The sequence below is a fragment of the Miniopterus natalensis genome, chromosome 2 (assembly GCF_054644295.1).
Source record: "Miniopterus natalensis isolate mMinNat1 chromosome 2, mMinNat1.hap1, whole genome shotgun sequence".
NCBI lineage: Eukaryota > Metazoa > Chordata > Mammalia > Chiroptera > Miniopteridae > Miniopterus > Miniopterus natalensis.
In genome coordinates, this window is record NC_142082.1 from 168,373,733 (window position 1) to 168,386,953 (window position 13,221).

The following is a 13,221-nucleotide window of genomic DNA, read 5'->3' on the forward strand; positions in this document are numbered from 1 at the left end:
TTTTTTTAACAGCCTTGCTGTGTTTTATGTGGTTGTATATTTGGTTACAGCAGCCAAGAGCCCCTGGGCATGATTGCCTACATATTACAATTAAAAATAATAGTAATGCCTCTCGTTACCATGATTATTATGATCAGCAGTGCTTTGCTGGGTGGGCCTGGGCCAGGGCCCAGGCCTGCCAGGAATAAGGCTGGGAAGACAAAGTGGTTCTCCACAGAAAGAGACTCAGGCTATTGTGGAGTAGGAGAGGGGGTGCTGAGACAGGGTGCATAGAGCGCACTAGTCAGGAAGACCTGGGTCAATTGGAGTCTTCAGCCCCAGCCCCTCTTCTGTTCTCACCTCAGGCTCCAGGGAACTGTGGAAAGAGTGAAACTCTATTAAAAAGAAAAGTAAAGGAACAGGGTTTCTAAACCCTTTTTTGACTTTGGGGACAGCCTGATGTGTGTCTCAATCCTGCCCCTTCCAGCTGTGGCTCCCATAGCAAGCCAATGCAAATCTAGCGCTGTGTCACTAAAGTCAATGCTCTTAATCAAGGTGCCATGTAACCTGGGGCACAGTACTTAACCTTGGAGCATCATTGTCCTCATCTGTAAAATGGGTGGAGTAATACCTATCCCATAGTATTCCAGTACAAATGAATGAGCTATGTGTGCAAAGCACTTAGCACAGTGCCTGGCACATAATATGTAGCAGGAATTGTGAGCAGCTCTTCATTGTTATGGCCCTCCCTTGTCCTCATGGCTCCTCTTTCAGTGACTCTTTTGCCCCTCTTGTCCGTTCCTACAGTCTGACTTCTGTCTGGACCTTGCTGTCAGAAGCACTCTGAGCCCTACTGTGTGCAGACCTCTCCTCAGGCACTGAGAAGAGCATGGGAAGAGGAGTGGCATCCCTCTTTGCATCCCCTGGGGCAATGCCAGTGTTGGGAGGTCAGGATGTACTTAAACAAAAAAGCCTCAAATCCTAGGAGAAAACATAGATCAGTGCACTGTCATGTTACACCAAGTAAAACAAATGAAGCTTTAAGTAATTGCATATTTAACCAGTCCGTGGTGTTTGTTATGCTCAGTTCTGTGCTGTGCCCGAGGTAAACAGAGGCAGCTAGGAGCCAAGAAAGAGTTTACAGATCTGTTAATGCACTGCAGACCTGCATGGCGGCCAACAGTCCAGCACAGTGGCAATGAAGGGCACCCGGAGTTTTATTGGATGTGGTGTAGAGGTGTAGGGGAGGCTTCAGGGAGGGTCATATCGCTTCCCTTTACAGGGCAGCAGACCCTAAGGGCAGTAGGAGTGTGGAGGAGAGGATGCCCTTGAGCCTGAGCTTATGGAAGAAGTGGGACTTGAGCTGGTCAGGAAGGGATGAGGGTAGACATTGGCAGGTAACATAGGAGAGAGGAATAGTTTGCATAGGTTGGGAATGAAGAGGACAGAGAGGAGACAGCGCCAGCAGCAATGCAGGCGTAAAGTGTATGTGGAGAAATGGTGGGAATAGATTTAGACAGATGGGTCTGGTCAGATATACAGGGTTCCAATATTCAGACGGAACTTAGGTCATAAAAAGCCATTGAATATTTCAGCAGCTGGGGTGAGGGGGCGGATATTGGCAGCCTTCCTCTCTCCACCCCTTTTTCACTGCCTGAATGCTATCGTTCATCAAGACTCAGCTCAGATGCCTTCCCTGGCAGCTAGCACTCCCTCTCCTGCATGTCCACAGCTTTTCATCGGTATCCGTTTTAAGGCCTCATCCCTCTGTGCCTTGTATTGTAGGAATTTGCAGCCTCTCCGCATAGACCGTAAACACCTTGAGGGCAAAATCCACATCAGAGTTATTTCATCTGCGTGATGCCTAGAATAGTGTTTTGTGTTTGCAGATACCTTAGTCAGGCCTAGTTCTTTTTTCAGGATTAAAAAAATTCGTTCAAGTTTGCTCATATAACAGGAGTTCTTCTGTAAGAAGGCAAGAAGCAAGCTCACAGATGGAGGAAATATAGGCAGGCCACTGGGGAACTGGAGCTGGAGTTGGGAGTTGTTATCAGAAACCACAGCCCTTTCTCCTTCTTTGAGGTGCTGCTTGGTTTCTGCCTTCTCTGCTTCTCTTTGTGTCTCTCGGTTGCAGTTTTCCAAAGAGAGCATCTGGTCCATTGGCAGACTTTAGATCAGATGCTCAATCCTGGTATCATAAACCATGGCTGTAGAGTAGAGGGTGTTGGTCTTTCTGCAGCATGTTGGGCTGGCCCTTCAAGAAGCTGTGGTTGGAGCAGGCAGACTGACGGATGTGTACATATGGCAGGCATTCAACAAATGTTGGCTAAGAAATGGATGAATGAATGAATACCACTTACGAGAGACTAGTCTATCAGCTGCATGCAAGACGGATTAGAAGGCTGAGACTCTGGAGTCAGGTAGAACTATTAGGAGACTGTTACATAACCTCAGAATGTGATCATTAAGGCCCACAGAAGGAAAGTGGTGCTAGGGACAGAAAAAAAGAGGACGGAAAAAGTGAGAGTGTTGAGGAAGGTGCAGGAAGAAAGAATGTATGATAGGCACAATGAGGTGTGTAAAAAAAAGACTACAAACTCTTTCATTCTCATTTTCTTCATTCTGCCATCCTTCCTCACTTCTTGAGATCAATTCTCACCCTCTTTTCATAAGCTAGAAGTGGGGAAAGGTATGTGTGTGTCCCTTTAAATGTATCTACACAGCTCCTAAGGATGTGGAATATTTAATTAGAGCATTCCCAGGTAGAAGTAGGAAGAGGGAAATAAAGCTTTAAAGAGAGCTCCTAAATTTGAAATCTATAAGTTTATTCTCTGCCACTCTGGTGAACTCAGAGTACTCAAAATCCACTCTTCAAAATTATGAGAATTTTTTCTTTCCTTTTAAGCTACCATGTTTCTCGAAAACTGGAAGAGATTACAGATGCGACTGGGCTACTTCTGGGACCTAACCGGCATAGAAGAGGAAGAAGTGAGTTCTTTTGCATATTTCTCTGGGTCCTTGCTTTGCTTTGACCCTGCAAATAGACAGTATTGAGTGGGATAACCACTTATGTGTAATGTCACATCAGCCAGTTACTGGCCTGGTCTCACTGTGGCAGCTCTTCTAGCTTCACTTCATGGGCTAAGCCATCGTTGATATGCACTGAGACAAAAAATTCAAGTTCCCTTTCTAGAGCTGTAAGACATTGGGCCTGGTGGGTAGCCACATGTCCCAGCATCCCTCTCTGGGAAAAGAGATGGCACAAAAGGTAAGCCTTGTGGTAGCCTTGAGATTTCACTCAACATACTTCTAGATCCCATGTCATTGGTTCTAGTGAGCATAAATCTAGAGAATAGGAATTGCTCCCAGAGCAAGAAATGTCAGAATGCCTCTGTGAGCCTACTGAGGGCCAAGGGAGAGGCATGGGTGCCAGATGCTGGTTGTCTTTGATGCCTATGGAAGAAGAAAACCATTAGACCTTTACAGTGTAAGTACCCCATGTGCAACTGGAGCATGAGCTAAGGGTAAAGGGTAGGTTCTTCAAGAATCTAATTTTATGGACAGATGATATAGAGTTGGGCAAAAGTAGGTTTACAGTTGTGAGTATGAGAAAGTTTATTCTTGTATTATTATTTATTAATTATTGTATTATTTTCCATATGAACAACTGTAAACCTACTTTTGCTTTTCCCTAAATTTAAAGGATGGAACAAATCAGCCTTCCCGCCAGGCTCTTTTGAGAACTAGGGCTCCAGTCTTGATGTTGGTGAGTTGACAAGGAGCAGTGTGACATGGTTGCTCACAATTATCTATTCCCACATGCTGCCATTGACTGAAGAGCAAATGTCAATATCAAATAGGTGTTCCCAGTATTGTGTACATTGTGGATGTGGTGCTGGGGACAGAGTCTAGAAGGACCAGGAGGCACTTCCAAGTGCCTAAGTACCCATTTGCTAAGGATGGCCACAAGCCATATGGTGACTGCGTGAAGAGCAGGCCTTTTCCACACTCTTCTACAGTAATTGATGTACCTTGCCTTGGGCACAGGACCTCTGACTTTGTGGCCCTGATGTTTTATGGCCAAGCAAGTGAAATCCCCAATTTAGTCTTGTTCTTGAGCCTATGTGGCTCCCCTTGTGTGGTGTGACATGATTTATTCTCCTTAGTGCTCAAATTAGTCAGCTTGCCTTTGAGCACATGGGCATGGTAATGTACTAAGTGCATATGCTCACTCTATCCAGTCCTTTGCATTAGGCATATGCCCTGAGACTAACAGCATCATGGATTACATGACAAATGAGAGAATATACATATGGGTTCTGTCTTCAGAGAGGATGGAGTTTTCAGATGAAGCCACACGAGCTAAGAGTTCCCAGGAGCACCTAGGGCCTGACTGGCAGAAGTTAATTGGACAAGAGAGGCCCACTGAGCTGAAGATTGCCCCACTTTTGAGCAAAAGACTCTTGAGGTCTGGTAGGTCTTCCTTCAACAAGCACAAACAGGACCCAAAGAAGTTTTTCAGTGAGTCTCTTGATGATGTCCAGCTGGTTCCACAGGGAGGCCTCTTAGGCAGGAGCTGCACTGACCCAGGGTGACTCTTGGGTTTGGTTGTTCCTCAGAGATTGGTTGATGATAGTGGGCCTTAAAAACACCTAGCATCATCTCCTGTTGTATTGGTTATGTTTATTAGTCACAAGCATGGTTTCTCCTCTCCAACATCATGGCACGTCTTGGGAAAGCTAAAGACAGGCCAGGAGCCTAGCTTGTTGGCTTCTGGAATCGCCGATAGGGTTATAATCCCTGCCTAGGAGTTATTGGTAAGTGATGCAGGAACATGAAGTCCTCACACCTATAGTTATTCGTCCTTGGATGCTGTGGAGAAGACCTGCCAGTGAGGCCAGGTGTACACTGTTAAATTCTCCTTGAAGTAAGTCACTCGTCTTCTTGCTCCACCATCTGCCTTGATTTGACCAGATCTTCTTGATTAGTTAGGTGTGCTTTCCCATGCCTGGTGAGTCACTCTAGCGTTTGTATTGCTGAATGGCGCAGTGGTGTCTCCTGAGCACTGGTGTACTTGCCAATGAGTTAATCACTTAGGCTGCACAGGAAATAGGTCCAGGCAAGTGAGTTTTAAGATTCCCTATGGCCACTTTTAACTTTGATTTTTATTAGTCGCCATTTTAGCTTGTAGAATAGTGGAGCAGGGAGGAAGTTTTGTTGTTGCCCTAACTCCCAGCTGTGGGGCACATCTGTTTCTCCAGCTGGGATCTGGCTCATTGAAACTTAAAGTCTGAGGTATGTAGATAGTTGGTGGGATGAACAGATGCTTCCCTCTGTCTTTGGTCAAACTGCTATGCAAAGCATGTCCCTTCTCTTTGTATCAGCTGCCAAGTTAACATTTCCTTTCTCCTTTCTTAACACTGGCGCCATCCTCAGGAACGTGCCCAGGTTTGGTTTTCAGTGTGGTAACAAGTGCTGTTTGTCCCCTATCTCTTCCACATTGTGTTCCTGGTCTAGACTCCTCGTGGTTGTATGTGGTGTGGCAGCTCATGTCCAATAGAATCCGATCCTAAGTCCTGACTTTACTGTACTTGTGGTGTCTGGTTATAGCCCACAGGCCAATGTCACTCTTCTGCCCATTTACTAACCACTCTTTGACTCTTGGGTTTTAGGAACATTCCCGGCCTGAGTATGAAGCCAAAGTTCGAGAAAAAGTGTTAAATAAGAGTGATGAGTCAGCTGTCCAGAAATTGGGGACCAACACAACCGAGTGTGAGGATGAGGTAAGATGCTGGTGCTTGTTACTCGCTGTCTTCTTTATTTCTCAAGATCCTGTTGTCATTTCATTTGGAACTCCTTCATGGACAGAGACTGGGCTGTTAAAAAGGGCTGACAGGGGCAAGACAGGATGGAATGAGAGCATGCCATCTCTGATTGGCCTGCAGTGAGAGCTCATGGGTAGTAGGCTTTTGCCCTGACTTGATTTCTCTCTTTCCTGGGTGGTATCTGGACAATATCAGACAGCAGGTTGGAGAAGAAAGAAACAATTGTCAGGCCCAGTTCCTCTGGTCTCCATCATCTAAATATCTAATAATAATAACCACCACCACCATACCAACCAGCACAATGACAGCCAACCTTTATCGAATGCTTGCTCTAGGTTAGGCACTGTTCTAAGTGCCTTATATTATTTAATTGCCACAATAAACTTATGAGGCTGGTACTATGGTTATGTAAATGAACACTGATGAAAAAAATTATGTCCACAGATTAAGTCATTTGCCAGAGGTCACTGAGAAAATAAATGGTGGGGGGATCTGCAATTCCAACCCAGGTTTCATCACCGACAGTCTGTACATTAACCACTTTGAATACTGCCTTTGACTTGCAGTGGAGAAATCAAGGGATGAAGCAGGATATGGCTCTTAGGGCCAGCAGAGGCAAACTTGCTTGAGTTGTGCATATAAAGTTCCTTACATTCATCTTACCCAGGGGGGTCTCCAAAAGTAGGGATGTGATGGTGAACATGGCTTCGGAGTCAGATTTCTGAGTTTTATGGTGGCATTCAGATCTTGCACCAGAGCTTCAGAATCTGTGCTGTGATCTGTAAACACTCACAGTGTGTGTGAGATGGGTATGATGCGGGGGCTCCACCTCAGCAGTGCCTGTCTCCTCTGAGTGCCACCCTTCTCTGAAACCAAGTGTGTGTGTGTGTGTGTGTGTGTGTGTGCACGTGTGTTTATGTCTTTTCTAATCTGGTTCCTGAAACAAAATCAACAAGATTGAAAATCTGTTGTTTTTTGCATGTATCTTTTCTCCATCTTGGATTTGAATTAAAATGTTATTCAATTTTACATTCTTTAAGTTGAAACCATTCACGTTAACATGCAAATTTATTCAAGCATCAAAGCAGAAGAATGTGTTGTTTTTGAGCCCAGAACACTAGCTTTTTTTTTTTTTTTTTTTAAAGAAAACAGGACTTTAAAGAGAAAGAGGGTGGCCCTTCGAGTTATTTTTTTTCCTAGATAGAAAGTTAAATCCAAGACCACCAATTACTCAGGGAAATAATGAATTCATTCTTAGGAAAGACTAATCATCACCACCACCCTCATCTGAAAGCAAGCATTCTGTGTCCTGTCAGCTTCAACAGCTCCAAGCAACCTTGTTTTTCCTCCCCAGAGAAATATACAATAGATAATTTTATGGAAATCACATGTAACTTTTATTGACCACTGACTCATTTAATTTTAATTCCATAGACGGGAATGCCAAGGAGCTAGAATTGCGTACATGGAGGCTGTGGTTCTAATATAAACATTGCTTGGATATATATGCATGATAGGTCAAGTAACTCTCAGGAACCATGAATAATTGAAAATCATCTGAATGTATTATGAATGATACATATGTTTATGTTTTAGCATTCAACCTCTATTTTCATTACGCTGTTGAGAATGCAAAGCTCAAAAAGCATCTAATGCCTCATGGGTACCGGGAAGTGGGTGTTGCAGGGATGACCTTCCCAAATGAGCAGTGTAAGATAAAAATGGCCTGGAATTCGATTGTTAGCATCTTTCTGTGTTCCCTAAGTTCTGTTAATATTGTAAATGCTTCTGTTTTTGTTGGAAATCTATCCAAAGATGGGGGATGAAGGAGGGAGGAGCGCATTGTGTTGCCTGATGGGAGGGATGCTGCTCTTGCCTACGGGAAGAGTTGTGGTCAATACTCACTGTATGACATGGCTCTGGGGGTGCCACCATGTGTGGGATATTTAGAAAAGGTCCCTTCCTCTAGGGAATACACAGGGACTATAGGCTCTGTAGTTCTGAGCATTTTATTTTTATTTTTTAAATTTTTTTGCTGATGTGAGAGATGATATTGGTTATTAGCCCATAGCTTTGGGGGATAGACTGTCTCCTTATCTTAGATGGTGGTAATTTGGCTATTCTTATATCTATTTTATGATTTCCAAGGGTATGGGCATAGTGAAAAATGGTAATAATGGTACAACTACAAGTAATATTTCTGGGGTGCTCACTATGTGCAAGGCTTTATAAGTTTTATTTCATTTAAGTCTCAAAACTTCATTATCTAAAGCTTATGCATGAGAACACTGCAGCTTAGAGAAATAAATAACTTGCTTAATGTGACTATGAAGCAAAGTCAGAAGAGGAGCCCACCGGTCTGACTCAGGAGCAATGCTCCTGACCACTGTGCTCCTCTGTCTTTCAAATCTTTTGCCTTGACAGATCCTCAAACACTTCTGAAAAATTGTGGTTGGTTTTTCTTCTTTATACTAAAGGCACGAAGGATTGTGGTATTTGTTGGAAAGATGGATGTGAAACAACTTACTATCATACTTTTTCTTTAGTGGTTTGTGTAACTTTTGGTGGGTGACGCTCTGTTTCCACTGAGGACAACAGTGAGTAGAATTCGCTCAGTTTACAGCAAGAGGTCCAACAGACAGTAGGGAGAATTCTGGAATATAAACACCGATATGTATTGTGTTTCCAAAGATGAATATAGAGTCTGGAACTTATTTTTTTTAATCCTTACCCGAGGTTATGTTTTTATTGATTTTAGAGAGAGAGAAAAGGAGGGAGAGAGAGAAAGAAACACCAAAGTGAGAGAGAAACATCGATTGGTTGCCTCCCGTATGTGCCCCCACTGGGGATTGAACTTGCAGCCTAGGTATGTGCCCCGACTGGGAATCGAACCCACAACCTTTCGGTGTGAGGGACGATGCTCCAACCAACTGAGCTACCCAGCCAGTGCTCAAGTTGGATCTTTTAATAAAAGACTAGGCTCATCCCCCCCCCCCCCCCCCCCCCACACACACACACGTTAGTTTGAATCTTTTCTGGAATAGTCTGTCCTGGGCATGTTTGAGGTTTTCTGAGGTTTTCCTCAAGGGCAAGATTTTTCTCTGTTCATACAAAATGATAAAGCTCTTAATTGAATATAGATGGCGAGATGCTGTAGACAGCGGGGCTGGGGAGCCATCCTGATCTTGGCCTCTTGTCCTTTCACCCAGTCCCTTCTAATTCCCACTCCTGCCTCCTTTCCTTTCAGTAAACTTTGTATGAGTTAGGGCAGCTGTTTTCAACTGGTGTGCCGTGGCACACTGTGTACCACTAGAATTTTTTAAATATGCACTACCTGACTATTCAGTCAGGGGCACTGACCTCTTTTCCCTTAGATTGTCAAATAAAAAAAGGTAACAGCCAGCACAACAACAGTCATCTGTGAATGAATCAGAATTACACCTATTTTTTTGTCCAATTGGCAAAAAATACATTCTACTTTTTGGCGTGCTGCAGAATTTTAGTAATTAGTTTATGTGTGCCATGAGATGACAATGGTTGAAAATCACTGAGGTAGGGAGTAGTCAGAAAACAGAGCGCATGCCTTGTACTTCAATAAAGGAACAATAATGTGAGGAACTAATTCTAAAGGTGTTAGACTTGGGGGAGTTGAAGCAATCAGAACGGTGAGGCAACCCAGAGATTAGCAACAGCAGGGAGTGCTACCGCTTGGAGGACTGGAAGGAACCTAGAAGCTAGAGCCATGCAGTGGGTGCTGGAATCCTCCCGGAAGCGCAGCCACCTCGGACATGCCATCTAGAGCAGAGAGTGGGGGAGAAAGAGCCTGAATGTCCCCCTCCTGCTCTCCAGGCTTTCATGAGTGTCCCCATTCCCACCATTGGCCAGATCTAACCCAAACTCAGTTGATGAGTTATTCTGGGAAATACCATTTTTTCAGGAGTCAGTACCCTGCAACACTGAGCAGAGGGAGGGAGCAGCAGGGAGTGGATCTGAGAACAAGTAGACTGGCACAAACCCTCAGTCAATAAGCCAGCATAGCCCTAGCTGGTTTGCTCAGTGGTTAGAGCAACTGCCCGTGGACTGAAGGGCACGTATCTCTGGGCTCGGCCCCAGTTGGGGCAAGTATGGGAGGCCACCAATCGTGTCTCTCTCACATTGATCCCTCTCTCTCTCTCTCTCTCCCTTCTACTCTCTCTGAAAAAGCAATGGAAAAAATATCATCAGGTGAGGATTAAAAAATAATAATAATAATAAGCCAACATAACTTTAGGACCTACTAGGCAGAGGTCACTCAAGCCAGGTCCTGGCTTTGAGGAGTGATAAAAATTTGGCAAAAATCCTAAGAATGCTGACCACTGACATAATGAATGAGTGCATGAATGATCAGCTGTTCAGACCATACCTGAGTTGTTGAGAATGTTTGTGTGCGTGGGGGTGGGGATGCTAGTGGTGTGAGCATGTGTGAGAGTGTGTGTTAGTGTGTGTGTGTGAGAGACAGAGCATGTGTATGATGGTATCACTGAAGTGACAAAGGTCTGATCAGATAACTGGAGGCTTCAAGGAAGAGGGAAAAACATATTTTTGCTCAAGGAACAGAGCACATAGGAAGCTGGGGGAAATAGCAAAGGTAGCCTGAAAAGAACCTTCTTCTATAACACATATCACTGAAAGGACAACAAAATCCTATTTAAGAAGTCCTAGGAGTTTACCTAATGGCACTTGTTGTCACCCAAATGTTTATCCAGTGTGGATGCAGGCACCTGTTCTCCCATCATGGCCTGGTTCTGCCTGCGGTGCTGCATATAATGAATGTTTTATGGGGAGCATTGAAGCTAGAACATGTGCCAAGAGGAGGCCCATGGATGAGTGGGTGTTAATTTACTGTTCAGTGCACCACCCTGGGGACAATTATTTCAAAAGAAAACTCATCTCAGCTTAAAGCATTGAAACATTTACAACCGATGCCTCTCGCTGGTGCACAAACATATGGAATAAATTATGCATAATTGTAGGGCCTTTGACCAGGAGTCCGGGACAACAGCACTAGGAAGCTCAGGACTGTCTTGTCAGAAAGCACAGGGGAGAAGGGGGGCCCAGGCTGCAGGGATGGAGGGGGTCCGTCTGGGCTCTCACCCTGGGTCAAGGGGATATGGCCCAGGCTTTCCACAGAGGCCCTCAGTGATTTATCAGAATATTCTGTGGAACAGAGTAAAGTTCCCTCAGCCTCTCTTCTGAAGGCACTAAATGAGTTAATAGCCTTTGGAAGGTCCACAAAAAAAAAAAAAAAAAAAAAAAAGAATCTAAGTAATTCCCTCAGGCTCTTCGCAAGGATTAAGAAGTTTCCTCATTGGCAAAGGGAACCTCTGAGGACAGAAAAAGACGCAGTTTGTCCAAGATTCATGTAGTGAGAAACTAAGGTGAGCCTGGAGCCTGTGTTCATCTGTGAAATCATCTCTTTAAAAATACAAACCTTGATGTTTCATGGACTCTCACTATGAAGGGCTGAATTGTTGGAGTCATTCTGGGCCTTGGTTCTCTCCTATGCCCCTGTGAGACCTGAGGAGTGTCTGGCAGGAGGAAGGCCCGGGCTCGACCCCATGCTGAAGGAAGCTCCAGAGGAGTCAGGCCTCTTGGTTCTCAAATCAGTCCCTTAGACTGATACAGATTAATAGACTGAGGGCTGGTCAGCTCTGACATCCTGTGGTGCTCAGTCATTTATCCCTGCTCCCCTTGAATTTCTTGTATTTGGTAATGAGGACAATGAAACAGGTCACTTTGTACAATGTAGCTCCCTGGGTGAAACACAACTAATGCAGTAAAATTGTTATTGAAGTCTGCCCCCTGACAATTTTGTGTACTTATTTTATTTTATCTTATCTCAAGATAAGATATATAGTTTCAAGCTTTGGCTTCTCTCTCTCTCTGAAGAATTGGGGGGGGGGGGTCAGTCTTGTTTGACTATAGGATGGAATTTCTTCTTTATTTTATTTATTTATTTAAAAATTTTATTGAATTTATTGGGGTGTCATTGGTTAATAAAAGGGACATCTTCTTAGCAGTAGTTAAGGACTTATATTTGGAAGTTCAGGGTTCCACATCTTCTCTCATTGGTGGGATATTGTCACCTGGCTCGACCTAGACTCAAGACAGGCTGGGAAATATAGCCTTTGCCAGAAGCCTCCAGGTGACAGCTCCAGACTATCAAAGGGACAGTGGCCTCCTCTGCCACAGTATCAAATGATGGTTCGAGTAGAGTGTGAGCAGGTGACATTCTGAGGAGGTGGTGCGAGGGTTTTAGTGTAGAAAAGTCTACCCGTGATTCTGACTACCACCCTTGGGAATCACTGTTGTAGGAAGTGAGAAAGGAAGGAAGTTTCCTAAAAAAGGAGCAGGGAGTGAGAAGCACTCACCTGTTTGCGTACCCGTGGAGCCAGGCTGAGTGCTATAGTAAGTGAGTTCTTTTCATTGGAGTTTGGGGACTGACTCTTTGCACAGAATTTAGCGCTATCTGAAGTGGTGTTGTCAAGTTTTTTTATGTGTAAGTACATTAAAATTGTGGGGGGGTTTTGTTTGTAATTATATAAATTATACATGAAAACATTCTCTTCAAGAAAAATTCCATATTTTAGATCAAATGAATGTGTCCCTAGACTTCGTTTGCTCCCAATGTTATTTGTCTCTCTAGAAGTAGCCACAGTTACCAGTTTGGTTTGTACCCTTCCAATATGCACTTTTATTCATATATGAACTTGTATGTGTTCTGTTTATAAGTTTATTCATATGCACACACAAGAGAAAATCATGGACAAATGATTTCAATATGTTGAGCAAGTTTCTTAAGATATGAAGATGATGTTTCTTAAACTATGCCCCAGGACACCCCAGAGTGCCACAGTAAACTCACAGAAGTGTTGTGGAGTTTGTAAACAGTTTTGAGGAAAGCCCAGCAATACTTGACACCTGTCAGACACCACATGAACTACTACATTAACAGTGTCAACGTCAAATCTCACAGTACGCCTTTCAGTGCCATCATCTCTTAGTAGTGGCTGAGTTTCCAGTGAAGGCAGCACAAGTTCTGCACAAAATCATTGTGGAACAGGACGTGAGTGGTCATGTCCAATCTGACTCCATGGTTAGAGAAGTTGGATAGTGTCCAACAGCTAAACACATCCTTTTAGTAAGTAATTGGGGTTAAGCATAAAATGAAATATTATTTTTCTTTCAATTTATGTGTAACACCCCCAAATGGCTACTAAGTTGTTAGGACATAAGTATTTATTAAGCTATGTGGACTTAACTACTCAATAAATGGAACTGTTAAGTATTTCTTTGAGCCTAGGGGCATTGTGTAAAAATTACTGACACATGAAGGGCACTGTGAACTGAGAAAGCTTGGGAAGTGCTGAGTAAAAAA

The 13,221-nt window shown here is 43.8% G+C and overlaps 1 protein-coding gene across 2 annotated transcripts in view; it reads left to right on the forward strand.

Moving 5' to 3' along the window:
* ANO2 (anoctamin 2) overlaps positions 1-13,221 on the forward strand; it is a 273,310-nt gene that overhangs the window by 138,818 nt on the left and 121,271 nt on the right. Inside the window, exons 15-17 of one of the 2 annotated variants that reach the window (XM_087813973.1) lie at positions 2,885-2,967; positions 5,416-5,427; positions 5,652-5,762. In XM_087813973.1, coding sequence (XP_087670099.1) covers positions 2,885-2,967; positions 5,416-5,427; positions 5,652-5,762 — 206 coding nt within the window. The remainder of the gene's footprint in view (positions 1-2,884; positions 2,968-5,415; positions 5,428-5,651; positions 5,763-13,221) is intronic. The other variant, XM_087813972.1, reaches the window with a different exon arrangement.